The sequence below is a fragment of the Sorghum bicolor genome, chromosome 3 (assembly GCF_000003195.3).
Source record: "Sorghum bicolor cultivar BTx623 chromosome 3, Sorghum_bicolor_NCBIv3, whole genome shotgun sequence".
In the NCBI taxonomy this organism is placed as follows: Eukaryota; Viridiplantae; Streptophyta; class Magnoliopsida; order Poales; family Poaceae; genus Sorghum; species Sorghum bicolor.
The window spans coordinates 11,263,473-11,278,652 of NC_012872.2; the positions used below are offsets into that span (position 1 = coordinate 11,263,473).

Consider the following 15,180-nt stretch of genomic DNA (forward strand, 5'->3'; position numbering starts at 1 on the left):
ACCAAAGTGCCATGCACCAATCATTATTGCCTCCTACAGGCAATGTGTCTAGAAAAATATTATTTAATTCTCTTTGCATCGACTTAAGAACTTGCATCGACTTTTCTCTCACCTGCGCATACATCGACTCCTCTAGCCGTTTGATTCAGCTTGATTCGATTCCACGTCATTGGAGAGTCGCTTTTTTTAGCCACTGGAGAAGCCCTGAGAAAACCGGGTTGGTGCTCAGTTCCATACCCCGCCATGATGGCAGGCGAGATATGCCTAACCCGTCATGATTCATAGCGGAGTACACGTCAGCAGCCTCTAATGTTGCATACCACGTAGCAGTTGTACCCTGCCGCCGTGCATGGTGGGGTACAGTTTATTTGCCCCGCCAAGCATGGTGGCGGGGCCAAACAGATTAATCTTAAAAATATTTTCGAAACCAGGTTAAATTTAAAATATGTTTTAAATTTGGTCTAAAAATAAAAAAAATATGTTTTAAATTCCGTCTCACTCGAGCATCGGACCCTGAGGACCTGATGAATCTGCTGATAGACTCGCCTCCGCCTCCTCGCTCGAGCACCACAACCAAAGGTTGACAGGCTAATGGATCCACTTCTCCTCTAGCGCGACGAGGAAATGTGATGCTTACAACGTGGAGATGCATCTTTCTCTGGCCACGACAGAAGGGGTTGGTGGCTCTTGAGAATAAGATGCCCGCCATCGGATTAAAAAAGGGAGTTGTCCTGCAGGGTAGTTGTCGAACCACTCCACGAGTAGGCCTGTTGTTAACAAGAGGACCACCTCCTCTTCCTCGATGAGCCTCTTCTCATCCTTCTCATTCTGGGGGGAGCTCAAGCATGTGAGTTATCCCTTAGAATCTAGCATACCAAATGCTAAGACTTTTCTCCTTGTGATTCTTATGAAACTTCGTTGTGGAGGAAATCCAGCTTTAATTTCAAAGCGAGGTGGAGAAAAGTTGTCCTAAGCAGGACCTTTATCCCTCTTGCAAGTAGGTAGAAGTGTGGAAGGTGTTTTTATAAAGATTTATTATAGTGAATAGCACCCGAAGGATATGAACTTGGCGTTCATGATTTGGACTAGATTTTAATTTTGAGTGTTCTGAGCCGAAATGGCAGAGCGCCAACACATTTAACTCTATCTATTCTATAAAAATAAATTATATAAAAGATAACCAAAGTTAATTACATATATGTATATTGAAACATCACTTATTTGCTATAATAAATAACTTAATAGCATATCTTATATAAAGATTAGGTAGAAATAGTCAAAAGCTATTACACTGGATGCGTGACAATTATCTACCCTACTAATGCACCAACATAAACATTGCTAAGGCTACACAAAAAACCTTCCCCGCTGAGATACCTCTCCTCCACTCACCAAACAAAATGTACCTACAAAAACAACCACGTACAAATGAACCACTCAGATTGCTTCTTATCTTTCTCTCTCCTTACTCACTCAAATCCGACGATCAGAGTCGCGTGTATGGTCCTCGTCGTCGCCCAACCATCCGCCTCTCACAAGGAAACCCATCTCGGCCCACGCGCGACATCCGCGCGAGATCAGCGAAATCGTGGTCTGCCTCGGCTACGCAACGTCCACCAGCGAGATCGCCGTCTCCTACTGACCTGGGGCAGTGCAGCCGTGCCTACAGCCGCCATGCAGTTCAACAAGATCACGGTCCGCCCTCTGCCTTGCGCCATTGAGATCACCGGTGCAGCCACCGTGCAATCCAGCAAGATCGCCGTCCGCAACCGTCGCGCAGTCCAACGAGTGAGATCGTCGTTCGCTCTCTCCACCTTAGCCGCTGTCCAGTCCAGCGTACAACCAATCCCGCCCTATCGGCTACGCGATGTCCGATGTCCGCCACCGAGCTCATTGTTTGCCTTGGCATACGGCCACCCTCTCTGCCCCAGCTGCCGTGCAGCTGCGCATAGAGAGTTCGAGACTCCTCCTGCTGCAGCGATCCTATCCGGCCGTAGGAAGCATGGGAGGAGGCGCCAAGGACTAGATGTTCTTTGCATGGTAATTCTATTCCACGTTTAGACTGCATCTTAGAGCTTGTAACGTGCTGTAATTTTTCTATTGTATATGTGTTCTCATCAGTTTTCGTTTTATCTCTGCTGCGGCTGAATGACTTTGTTCAGAACATCCAAAAGATACATGTCGTGGATACAAACTTGACTCAACCTGATTATGGTAAGGCACAGAAGTCTGCAATCAGCACTTCTAATCTATCATTCAAAAAAATCAGCACTTCTAATTAAATATTTCTTAGATCCTTAAAATATTAGGTTTTAACCTCTCCCATGCATCGGTGTTGGGTTGTTGGCAGTGAGCAGAAGCCAATTTATCTTCCTGTAGATGTTGGTAATTATGCTTTCAATTCATTAATACTCCTACATATATCTTGCTGCTATTTCTGAAAATAAATGTCAATTTGAATTTCAGGTTTGCAAGATACTCCCTCCATTCCAAATTATAAGTCATTTCAAGAATCTTGGAGAATCAAAGTATTTAAAGTTTAACCAAAATTATAAAAAAAATTATAAAGATTTATTACAAATAGGTATATTGCATTGTCGAGGGGTGTGTCAAGATCAAGAGTTTGACTAAACCATATATTCCACGGTGGAACAACACCAAGAATATTGTTTATAAAAACGTCCCAAATTGTTGATTAACGTTGGGTATACTCAAATAATTTTATTTTTTGTGCTCCATGTTTTATTTAATTTTATTTGCGTCAATATAAATTCTAGACTTGTGTTCTTTAGTTTTTTGCTTTAATTTTTTTTATACATGTCTTATGCTTCTGGTATTCATTAACAAAAATGAGGAGCTGATGCGTGTGAATTGACCTTTGTGTAATTTGCGACCTTCCACTGTTGACAGGTGCAAAGCCTTCTCAGCATTCCTCGACCTGATACGTTTAAAAATGCAGTTATATATCACAAAAAGAATGCCCTCTCTTCTTTCTCATGTTTTGTAATGCAAAGCTAAAACATATCTTCTTTTAGTGAAAGTCCAATTGCTTTGGCATGGCTTAATGCCCTGACGTGCCTGATGCACTTTGTCATTAGACTTCCAGTGTAAAAGAAATTGATTTAGCTAAACTTTAATTGGTGAACTATATATGTTGTGTTTAGACGCTTAAGTGTTTTTCGGATAATATACATGGTCATAAACAATCATGTGTGACTTAAACTATCAAAAAATGTTGTTACCTGGTTGTTTTCAAGAGCGTCCTTAAAATAAAGCCATGGCGTTAGCATGGGCACTATACTAAGGATATGAACTTGGCGTTCATGATTTGGACTAGATTTTAATTTTGAGTGTTCTGAACCGAAATGGCAGAGCGCCAACACATTTAACTCTATCTATTCTATAAAAATAAATTATATAAAAGATAACCAAAGTTAGTTACATATATGTATATTGAAACATCACTTATTTGCTATAATAAATAACTTAATAGCATATCTTATATAAAGATTAGGTAGAAATAGTCAAAAGCTATTACACTGGATGCGTGACAATTATAGTAATAATTGAACGACTACTACATATGTGACAACTGTAGATGGGTGGTAGGTAAATTAGCTCGCTCTACCAGCCACGCAAACACAGTTCTCTCCACGCCATACAAATATAGTTTTCTCTCAACTTTCGTTGAGATGTGCGCGACTCTACCGCGACATCAAATTCGAAATAAAAACTTAGATCCCAATGGTTTCTGCTGGTGGTGTTGGAATATAGGGATATAGAATGTGGGATAAGGAAAGACAAATAAATAAACAACTAAGATTAAATAAAATATAAAGAATGAAAGATTAAAATATAATATTATTTTTTGAAAAAAATCAAATATCACTATTCTAATCTCGATCCAATATTTAGGCTTTATTTAGTTGGAATTTTTTTTGCAGTATTTTTATTTGTATTTGACAAATATTATCTATTTATGGATTAACTAGGCTTACAAAATTTATCTCACAAATTACAGACAAATTGTGTAATTAATTATTTTTTAAATTTATATTTAATACTCTATACACGCAAGATTTAATGTAGAAAATATGAAAAATTCTGTACAATTTTATAAGAACTAAACAAGGCCTACTATCATCCGGAAATGCTCTCGACACGTGACGATTGATCAGCCGTCACACGGGTTCTTTCACCGCCTACGTACCGGCGTACCGGGGACGGTGCCGCCCTCTCTCGCTGACATCCCTGGACATCTGAGCGGTCCCCACAACACAGTGGTGTACAACGAGCGATGTGCCCATTGCCCGTGCTCTTTGGCGGACGCGTCGCGTGACGGCGTGAGTTTCTCGGAGTCCTGGAGATTCGTCGCCGTCGCGGCCTCCTGCTCCTCCTCGTCTGCCACTGGCTTCCAAGTCCCAGCGCGCAGGGGCCGACGGCGACGGGTGGGGACTGGGGAGAGGCGGCAGAGGTAATCCGGGCAAGCTGTGGAGCGGAGAGGGCGGAGAGAGGCTGCGCCGGGCCACGCCGTCCGGGGGTCCGTCGCCGCAGCTTCCGGCCACGCCGGGGCCGTGGAAAACGAGAGGGATCGAGGGAGGGGTATCCGTCGGAGCCCCTTTGCCAAGGTTCCGGAATGGCGGTAAGACTTCCCTTTCTCTGTCCCCTTCCATGTATTGTGAAGGAATGATCTCTCGCGCGATGAATTCTTGATACCGGGGTTTTCTTAACACTGGTTCTCAGTTAGAACCTGCATTTTTTTATGCTATTTCGGGATGGATGGTGGTTTGATCCATTGTTGGTCGAGGTGCCTGATGTTTAGTTCTAAATTCGTGTCACAGCACTGTGTTGGCGACAGTGATGGTAGTGACAACTTCGAATGGGATAGTGACGGCGATGGGGAGGAGGCAGCGAGCTTCAACGCTGCTGGTGCCAGTTCATCAGCAATGGCATCAACGAACGCTGATGCTCCAGGCCCATCTACACGGGTAAGCCAGGCAGCCAGCTAACTGATGAATGCATATCAGCATATGCAACAATGTGTGAACTCAGCAGCTAGGTGTTCTTCAGTTCATGTTACTTAGAGGTGTTCAAACCACATATGGTAGTCATGAACAGAAACATGATCGTGATTAGCATATAGCGACACGAACACTCTCAATGTATACTGTTACCTTGTTTCTAGTGGCTACGATTGTAATATTTCTGTTTGTTTGCGGGGCTGATTTGAAGGTTGCTAATGGCAATGGGAAGGCTGGGCCATCTGCCTCTTTGGTTCATAAGTATATGGACATGGGTTTCCCAGAAGAGATTGTTCTGAAGGCCATGAAGGACAATGGTACTTAGCTAATAACCCATTACTTAGACTCTAGGTGATTCTATATACTCTATCTGACAGCTGTTTTTTCTTTCAGGGGATAATGGAGCAGATTCATTAGTTGAGCTTCTTCTTACTTACCAGGTATTCATTTCTGTTCCTACTTCTAATAGTTATTCTTTGATGATGATGTTGTTGCATGTCAAAGAGGATTTGTTTCACGAAGTGATGCCAAATGCAGGAACTAGGCAATGACCTCAAAGTGGATAATGGCTTTGCTTCTGGTTGTGTCCCCCAAAATGTTGACGATAGTGATGATGATGACATTCTAGAAAACTGGGATGATGAGGATGCTGGTGGTAGAAGCACCGGGGTTGCTAACTCGGTTGATGATTCTGGAGATGAGGTATTTTGATGCGCCACCTTGGTGACTGTATGCGTTTACTTTATTCTTTTGAGAAACCTGCTTAAATCGTATATACTTCTGCATTAAACTTGTTTAATGTTAATCCAGTAAGTAGACTACTTATGTCGAAGACCATAAGGTTCCTTACTTTTACTTGCACCCGTTCCTTTGGTTTTCCACCAGCTGTTAGTAGGGATGAAAATGGATTGGATATGGTCGAATATCACCGATATTACATTTGTTTTCATATTATTTGGATTCGAATACGGATAGTGTCAGCTATATCGGATGGGATACGTAGATGTTGACATAATAAATATACGACTTGAGTATTCAGATACGGATACGGTATGAAATGTTGAATATCTGGATTTGGATACGGACAGATCTAAACACCTCTAAACGGATTTGGCCTCTAATACGGTCGGAAAATACCCTTACCGTTTTCAGCCATAGCTGTTAGCTACATAGCTGTACTAGAAAGCCAATCTACTTTGCTTTTCCCTTATATTTTGGGATAACTGGGTTCTTCTAGGCAAAATAACAGGTTCCTGTGAAACCAAAATCCTTAATTTTGTAAGAAAATCATATTGGTAAGACGGTAAGCAGTGTCAATCATAAACTTGGAACTATTGTGTTCCATCTTATGTGTATGACTAGAACTCTCGTGTTGGTGACATTCTTGAACAAGACACCACCATGGACTAACAATTGAAATTCCAAAATTGTGGGTGGTTCGTTAATGATGGATTTCATATTTTGTATCTGACATTCATTTCCTTTAACTTAAGTTTGCTGTACCCCTTCCTCCCTGTAATAGCATTCTCTCCTACTGTTTTAATTCACAAAAAAAATAGTTATGGGTTATAATCTGTTTCCCTTTTGATACTTATGCAAATCAATCACTCCTAAGAATTGGAGGCTCTGTAGTGCAACAACATTCCTGTTCAACTCTACCACTGAACTTGCATTGCACTTTCTGGTGTTTGGCATGCGACTTCATGTAGCTGAGAGTTGATTGAATTGTTTTCCTAAAATTGTCCATACTTATGATACTTCCCATTTTTATACACCTTACAAGAATTGTTGTTTTTGTCCTTTGCTTGCAATGCTAGTTTGTGTACCTTCTCAACTGTATTCTCAATGCTTTCCTGTGCTTTCTACACAGGATTTCTTACATGAGATGTCACAGACGGACGAGAAAGTTTATTCCTTAGTTAAAATGGGGTTTCCTGAAGACGAGGCTGCACTGGCTGTTACTAGATGCGGTGTGCTCTCTGAGCCTTTGTTCCGTGCTCCTCTGTTTGCCTTAGATTCCTCAGCAAAATAAACACCAATTTCCAACCTTGAAAGTAGGATATGCTCTCATATAGAATAAATTATATGTCAAACTTTCTGTTGGTTTATCTCTGGATTTTGATTGATAATTTTCCTCAAATGCAGTAAGTTGGAATTCGTAAATTGGCTGCAATCTTGAACTGAGATAACCTAGAATGGGTTATCCATCCGATTAATAGATGTAAAGCTTTGATTCTATGAGTAGCAAACATCCAGATGCTCATTCATAGCAGGCAACTAACAGTTTATTATTCTTTTGGGGTCAGAATATTTTAATTGCGTTTGCAGTCAAATAAAACTGTTTTCGCAAGTTGCATGCAACTTGTACCACTCAGATTCTGTCCTTGTCCCTGTTTTATTTTAACTTATCTTTAGAGTTTATTATCTGAACTTGTCAAAGTATGCTCCAAATGCCCCTGTTCACTGATCATGCACCTTATGCCATCTACTGTCGTCTGTGGTTTAAAATTACTCAGGGCAGGATGCATCTATTTCGGTTCTGGTGGATTCAATATATGCTTCACAGACTGCAGGAGATGTTTACTGTGGCAATTTGTCTGACTATGAGGTTCGTCTTAGGTGAACTGTCCATACAAGTCTGCAATTAGATTGTTTCTAATTTAATGGTCTGATAATGGAACTGTGTTTGCAATACTGCAGGATAATTCCTACGGAGGGAGAAACAAAGGAAGGTTCATGGATGCGAACAAAAAAAGGAGAAAGAGATATGAAGGTCAAGCACACGGAAGTAGAGGCCCATTGGATGGTAGCTCTGATGAACCCATGCCTCTCCCACATCCAATGGTTGGATTTAGTTTGCCACACCAGTGCACAAGGCCAGTGGACAGATCACTGCCTTCACAAGCTATGGGTCCACCATACTTCTACTATGAGAACGTTGCTCTTGCTCCAAAAGGTGTTTGGACTACCATATCAAGATTCTTGTATGATATTCAGCCAGAGTTTGTGGACTCGAAGTACTTCTGTGCTGCTGCCAGGAAAAGAGGTTATATACACAATCTGCCACTTGAGAACAGGTCACCTCTCCTCCCCATACCTCCAAAGAAAATATCAGAAGCATTTCCTCATACCAAGAGGTGGTGGCCATCATGGGACCCAAGACGACAGTTCAATTGCCTCCAGACTTGTGTGTCTAGTGCAAAACTGTTAGAGAGGATTCGTGTAGCTCTTACAAACAGTTCAGATCCACCTCCTCCAAGAGTTCAGAAGTTTGTGTTGGAGGAGTGTAGGAAATGGAATCTCGCTTGGGTTGGCTTAAACAAGGTTGCTCCTCTAGAGCCTGATGAGATGGAGTTTCTACTCGGTTTTCCGAAGGATCACACCAGAGGTATCAGCAGGAGAGAGAGGTACCGATCTCTAGGAAATTCATTTCAAGTTGATACTGTTGCTTACCATCTCTCGGTCCTCAAGGATATGTACCCACAAGGCATGAATGTACTGTCTTTATTCTCTGGTATTGGAGGAGCAGAGGTGGCTCTCCACAGGCTTGGTATACGCATGAAAACAGTTATTTCAGTAGAGAAGTCTGAGGTCAATAGGACGATTCTGAAGAGTTGGTGGGATCAGACGCAGACTGGTCTTTTAATTGAGATTTGTGATGTGCAGACATTGACATCTGAGAGGATCGAGGCATATGTTAGAAGAATTGGTGGCTTTGATCTTGTGATTGGTGGAAGTCCCTGTAACAATCTTACTGGGAGCAACCGTTACCACAGAGATGGTTTGGAGGGCGAGCATTCTTCGTTATTCTACCACTATGTTAGGATCTTAGACTCTGTCAAGTCCATCATGGAGCGTTTGTAGTTTTTAGAATCTTTATTATTTTGGTTCTAGAATTGTAGCATCTTTTCTTGTGATCAAACTGGTGAATGATCCGAAGGTTGACTGGTGTAGTTCTCATGCCACTCTAATTTAGGCTACTTTTAATTTAATCTCGTTTGGTGATCAATGCAAATTGATGTTGGTGCAGTTGTGTGGCACTGGCAGTTCTGTTGCTTTCCCTTTTTAAGTTTGTATTTCTCAATGAGAGATCTAGTATCTTTGTTGTAAAAAAAATATCTGAAATTATGGAGCTGTGGAAGGGTGCCTACTTAGACAGCTGATCTAGTACACTTCGCAGAAAGATTGTGTAGCACATTATTCTGCTTAGAGCCAAGCCAAACATCTCAGATGCTAAAGAAAAAGATAGTCGCAGTACCAGATGAGAGGGATACTCTGCAGTCTCATTAGATTAGGCTTGTATACACTCCAGCTGCAGAATCAGTTAGGCCTCGTTCAGCACCACCGTATTGGTGTCAGACCGATATCTGATCCAGGCCAGGATCGAGTGGATCCTGGTCAGTCACTATATTGGTGTCAGACCGATATCTGATCCAGGCCAGGATCGAGTGGATCCTGGTCAACCCGCGCTTCCTCCATTTTCTCTCCAGGAATTAAGCCGGTTGTCTCAAATGCAGTGTTCGGTTGAGCCGGCCAGGAATAAAATAGGGATACAGTAAAACACTCAGCTGAGGTTCATAACATGTGCAATAGATAAGCACAATATGACTTTGATATTCAAAACTAACACCTGACACTTAATAACAATTTTTGCACCAACAAAGTTACTATCATAGGAAACAATAATTGATAATTTTTTTTTTAGAATTGACTTCCATCCAAGGACAATTGATAAAAACCTTGTCACAATCTCAGCTGACTTTAGCCTTACATTTGCAAACTGTCAAGATGGTAAAAGCAAAATTTTTCCTGACTACTTGCACGGCGTGATCACCGGCTCAAAGGCGCACACATGTGCATGGCCACTAATTTTTTTTCCAAAAAATGTGCACGGTCACTCAGACTCAAAGTGCTAATATCATGTTTAAACTTGAAATGCTTTCTAGATCCAAAATATAAATTACAAAAATACCCAAAGACAACATCAACCAAATCAAAACTCCATTAAATGCAAAAATCAAGAAAGAACGCAATCTAGCCTTCCAATACTCCATTTAATCGTATGAAGCAAAACAACAAGCTCCCAGCAATATCTTTCAAGAACTGTCAAAGCCATGTCCCTGCAGAAACCAAATGTATTAACTTAATTGACCAAATATCTTATAGGACAGATGTTTTGCAAATAGAGTAGTAATTTAGTAAAACTCATCCATTTTTCTTGTGCTGCTGACCGACTATTTTTAGCTAAATATAAGAACAAGTATCGGTCTTAGCACAAGTGAAGTCTTTATTTATGACAGGAGCATATCTCAGCTTTCAATCTTACTATGGAAGGATATATATACCCCTGACTAGAAATGCATCTCTATAGTCCAAATCCTCTTACTAGCAACTCAACTATCAAAATATTCTCATCTCTAAGGGTTGAACAGGGCTAGAAAGTAGTACTGTCCTTAATTTGTGACAACATGTATAGAAGAAACCCAATTTCTCCTCCATAGTGATCCTAGTATCAACAAGAAGGAAAACATGAAGTTTTTAGCAATTCTTGAAAATCTCTAAAGTGATGTTGAGATCGAAATCACATGCCACCATCACATTAATGCTTAGTGTGCCCTTCCTATTTCTAAAAGGAGAAGCTTTCTCAGAGGCTATGGAAATAGAAATATGAGTTCCATCAATGGCACCTAGACAATTCTTGAAAAATGGATAGAATCTAGGATTGTCTTGGATTTTTTGATGCACTTGATTAGGATCAGGAGCTTGAAGGAAACGGCGAGAGAGTGTAGGAATGACAACCTTGAAGAAGTGGTTGATGTGATGATGGAAGGTGTCATTGCTGTGCCCAAAGAACACTTGAAGATCCTCATACGAGGCATTGTGACTTAACATATATAGGAAGAAACCCAACTTCTCCTCCACTGTGATCCTAGTATCAACAACAAGCCTTTTCCTTCTAAGGTAAGTTGCCAAATCTCTAAAGATGTATGGTTCCATCCTAAAATGCAACTTGACAGTTCTTGACATATCCCTCGAGGAGTCTACGAACTTTAACCTCGCCTGTTTCTTCCGAAGTATGGCGTTTTCTCCTTTCTCCCCCTCTAACAGAACTTATAAGATATAAGGCAGGAAAAATAAATAGCATCATGTCATCATCTTCCTCCTCCCTCCTCTTTCTAATGCGATCTCGCAGTGATAGACTCATTGTAGAACTGAAGCATATAATTTTATAAAGAAGCTAAATATTATTAACCATGTTATATAAAAGCTAAATATTTTGACGATGTCGTATAGAAGATAAATATTAAGGAGTACCTTCTGGAGTTGGTACTGGATCCCAAGAAGGCGGAGGTTCACCTTCCCCAACTCTAAATGGTGGAGGAGAGATCTACAAATGACAAGAAACAATTTTTGAGCCAAATAAGAGTTTATTCTGAGCCAAATAACAAGAAACCAATGCTGAAATAGCTGGTAATTGAAGCGACATGCTAAGCCAAGTTGAAATAGCTGATAATTGAAGCGACGCTGCAGGGAGCTGCGCCATGCTTCTCTACAAGAAACCAACACTGAAATAGCTGACAATATTACAATCACATAGGAGTATAGAACAGTAAAACATTCTTAAGCCAAGTTGTTGTAACATGTTGTGTTGATGCATGCAAACTGCAAGTAGGTACTATACACTCCTAACAAAAACACGCCAATGGTAAATAAACATGCTGCTACGTAGTAGTGCAGTCAGAGGTAACCACACACTGTTATATGCTGTACGCAAGCAGGCTGATAAGCTCATTGGCCAGGGAAATTGGGAAAAGGCATCTCACTTTTCACTGACCACAGGGATTAGAAAGATGCTGTCAAGCTAAAACACTGCTACGACTGGTAACAGTTTTGAGAGTTAAACTACTACTAGCGGTGTGATTGGTGAATGCCTGAATGGTGATGCCCCAACTAATGCTCTCGATCTCAAGAATTTGACACAGCAAGGCCACATCCGCTCCTCTCTTAGTTATTAGAACATAAATTGGATCTCTCTGAATAAAGAAACAGAGGGAAAGATAAACAAATCCGATCCGCACTGTTGAACGCATCGGAGTCAAAACCAACCGTCCCTGTCTTTCCTCTGACTTTCCCCCACCACTTCTTCCTTGTGATGTCGTCGTCCTCTTTCGGCCGCCTCACAATCCAGCGCAGAACAGGGATGACAAGGTCGACGAGATCCTCCTCCATGCAGCGCTGCTTGTGCTTCTTTCTCCAGTCCGTTTGGATTTTGCTCCTGCTCAAAGGCGGAGTCCCAGGCATGCGACCCTACCGACCTGAAGGCACTCCTCGCCTTCTCCGATGGCTTGGACAGCAAGCCCGCCAGGCTCATCGGGTGGGGCCACGGCGACGGCGCCGCCTGCTGTTCCTCGACGGGCGTCGCCTGCGACCTCGGGCGGGTGGTCACGCTGTATCTCTCCAACAAGAGCCTCCACGACGGCATCTCCTCCGCGCTCGCCTCCCTCGACGCCCTCGCCGCGCTCAACCTCTCCCGGAACGCGCTTCGCGGTGCTGCGCCAGAGGAGCTGGCCCGCCTGTGGAGCCTGCGGGTGCTCGACCTCAGCGCGAACGCACCAAGAGTCGCCGACGCACGCGTCGTTGCCCAGCGATCAATCGCAACCACCATGCCCAAGATCCAAGAACCCTAGAAGAGGGAGAGAAGACGAGGACGAAGGGGAGAGCGAGGGATCACCGGCGAGAAGGACGAAGAAGAAGGGGAAGGACATAGGGTTGGAGTCGGTCGCGTCGCCGTCGTCTCGCACCGCCCCGCCGTCGCCGCCGTCGCCTCCACTACGGCATGCAGCTGCAGGGTCTCGACTGCTCGTGGTGCTCGACTGCGCCGTCTCACGCCTGACTCCGTTCCGGAGGGTAGGAGGTCGGGTTTTGTTCCAGGCGTGGAAAGGGGTGGAATGGCCAAACCAGGCCAGATTTCTTTCCTGGGCCAGCCCAAACCGAACGGCATTTCGAGGCAGACCTGGTTTCAAAACGGGCCGGTGGCAATCCACACGGATTGAGCAGCGAAACGGGCCATTCCGGCCGAAACGAACGAGGCCTTAATAAGTATAAACTTCAATTTTGTATTTGTGATATACTGGATGCAGGCCGCATAGAGGAGCCCCAGCAGGGAGAATTTCACACATGCTGTCTTCACGCGTTTTCAGCAGAAAGAAGGCATCGCAAAGTTCCAGAGTAGTGTTTCTGTTTTGGACCAGAAACACACGTCAGGCACGACGCAGCCCGACGCGACGACCATCAGCATCTGGCGTTCCCAGCTGCACGCCGCCGCCGGTGCCAGGACGCACGCTGTTTTGGTCAAACCCAGCGGTCGTCCCCCTGTCAGTGTCAGCAGCCCGAGCCCAGAGCTCCAGCTGAAAATCCACGGAACGCGGCGGCAGGTGAAGTGAACATCGCCGTGCCATCGCTTCTTCACCGTGCCATCGCCGTCCATCGTGCTGGCGGCCGATTTTGGGCTTGTGCTACACGGCTACTTGGCATTCGTTTCTGATTCTTTCTATTCAACATGCATGTAAATATATCTATATCTATACCTACTAATAATTGTGAAAATTTCAGTCTGCCAAAATTTTCTTTTCTTTTAGTCTATATCTACACTAAAATTTCAGTCTATATCTCGGCCAGAATCCGTCTCTCCTTCCGTTTAACGTTTGTAGAAGAGAAAAAGAAAATATAATATTTTCTAGGGTTCCCAATACAAAATCTCTTTTCTATCCTCTCTCCGAATAGCAGCCTCTGCCGTCCGCTTTCCGCTGTCCGCTTGTAGAGGAGCAAAAGGAAAATAATTTATTTTCAGGGTTCCTAATGCAAAAATATCCTATATCATATTAATTTTCTTTTCTTTTATTCTTTAATTTGGCTCAAAATTAATAAATGCATAGTAATTCATAGAAAATCTAAAAATTACAAAACAAATTTTGTTTAGCTCCACATATGTAGATTCATGCAGTAAACAAAAAAATGTGCAAAGTGTTTATCCTATTAATTTACCTTTTCTTTTATTCTTTATATCGGCTGAAAATTAATAAATGCGTAGAAATTCATAAAAAAACTAAAAATTACAAAACAAAATTTGTTCAGCTCCACATATGTAGATCCATGTAGTAAACAAAAAATATCACAAATTTTAGTATATTTTTTTTGCTGGAGATGCATGCATATGCTTTTTAGTGTAAAATTTAAATTATAGTTATCTTGCTCCAATTATTATAAAAATTTTATGATAGCCTATTTAATATGATGCTTGATTTGTGGCAAAAGTTTTAGCACCATTTCTGTATATATCACCGATTTACTAATTTACCTAAACTTATGCTTGCTAAATAGTTTAACATCAATTTAAGTGTGTAAAAATATAAAAAAGATACTTCCACTACCTTTGCACGATGCGTTATTATATCATATAAACACTTCATAAGCCTATGTGTTTATAATCTACATATATTTAACTGATATATCATATTTTATAGGAATCCTAATCTAAATAAAAAAATAAAGCTAGCAACAAACTTCTCATGTTTTAATATAATACTATTTTTATTATTAAATAAATATGTCTCCAAGCTACATAATATTGTAAATATTAACTATCTCATACCATAGATGTCATGATTATCAATAAAATAAATTATGGACTTTAAATTTTACAAAAAAGATAAATATAAATAGATATGTAACATTTGGTCATCATTTTTATGACCATTTGATGTTTTTCTCCCGTTGCAACGCACGGGCATATTTGCTAGTTATTTATTTATTTATACCATGTACAGTAAAAGAAATGCTGGAAATTTGGAAGAAAATTCTATCAACACGTCCGTGCATACATCATGCACGCCATCCCAAATTACAATACGTTTAACTTTTTGAAAATTAAATTTGACCACTCGTTTTATTCAAAATTTTATGTAAAATATTATTATTTTTTTGTCTTGTCTTGATTTATTAATAAAAGTTCTTCAAGTATTTACATAATTTTTGGAACAAGACAAATGGTCAGACTTAAAGTATAAAAAATGCAAAAGCTTACACGCGACTGGTCGCGCTCCTGAGGCAAATTTCTAAATAACTCACCATGTCATGTCTTCATTCGCTTTTGTGTGGT

The 15,180-nt window shown here is 41.5% G+C and overlaps 2 protein-coding genes across 2 annotated transcripts; one reads left to right on the forward strand and one right to left on the reverse strand.

Moving 5' to 3' along the window:
* On the forward strand, positions 4,296-9,050 carry LOC8054628 (DNA (cytosine-5)-methyltransferase DRM2). Its single transcript, XM_002455376.2, has 8 exons — positions 4,296-4,642; positions 4,842-4,988; positions 5,233-5,338; positions 5,415-5,461; positions 5,559-5,723; positions 6,892-6,991; positions 7,538-7,629; positions 7,722-9,050. The coding sequence occupies exons 1-8, from the start codon at positions 4,637-4,639 to the stop codon at positions 8,883-8,885; spliced, it is 1,827 nt and encodes a 608-aa protein (XP_002455421.1). The 5' UTR covers positions 4,296-4,636; the 3' UTR covers positions 8,886-9,050.
* LOC8054629 lies at positions 9,708-13,038 on the reverse strand. Its single transcript, XM_021456996.1, has 3 exons — positions 12,754-13,038; positions 11,337-11,409; positions 9,708-10,141 (listed from the first exon to the last, which is right to left on the reverse strand). Exons 1-3 carry the CDS (start codon positions 13,021-13,023, stop codon positions 10,128-10,130), a joined length of 357 nt encoding a protein of 118 aa, XP_021312671.1. The 5' UTR covers positions 13,024-13,038; the 3' UTR covers positions 9,708-10,127.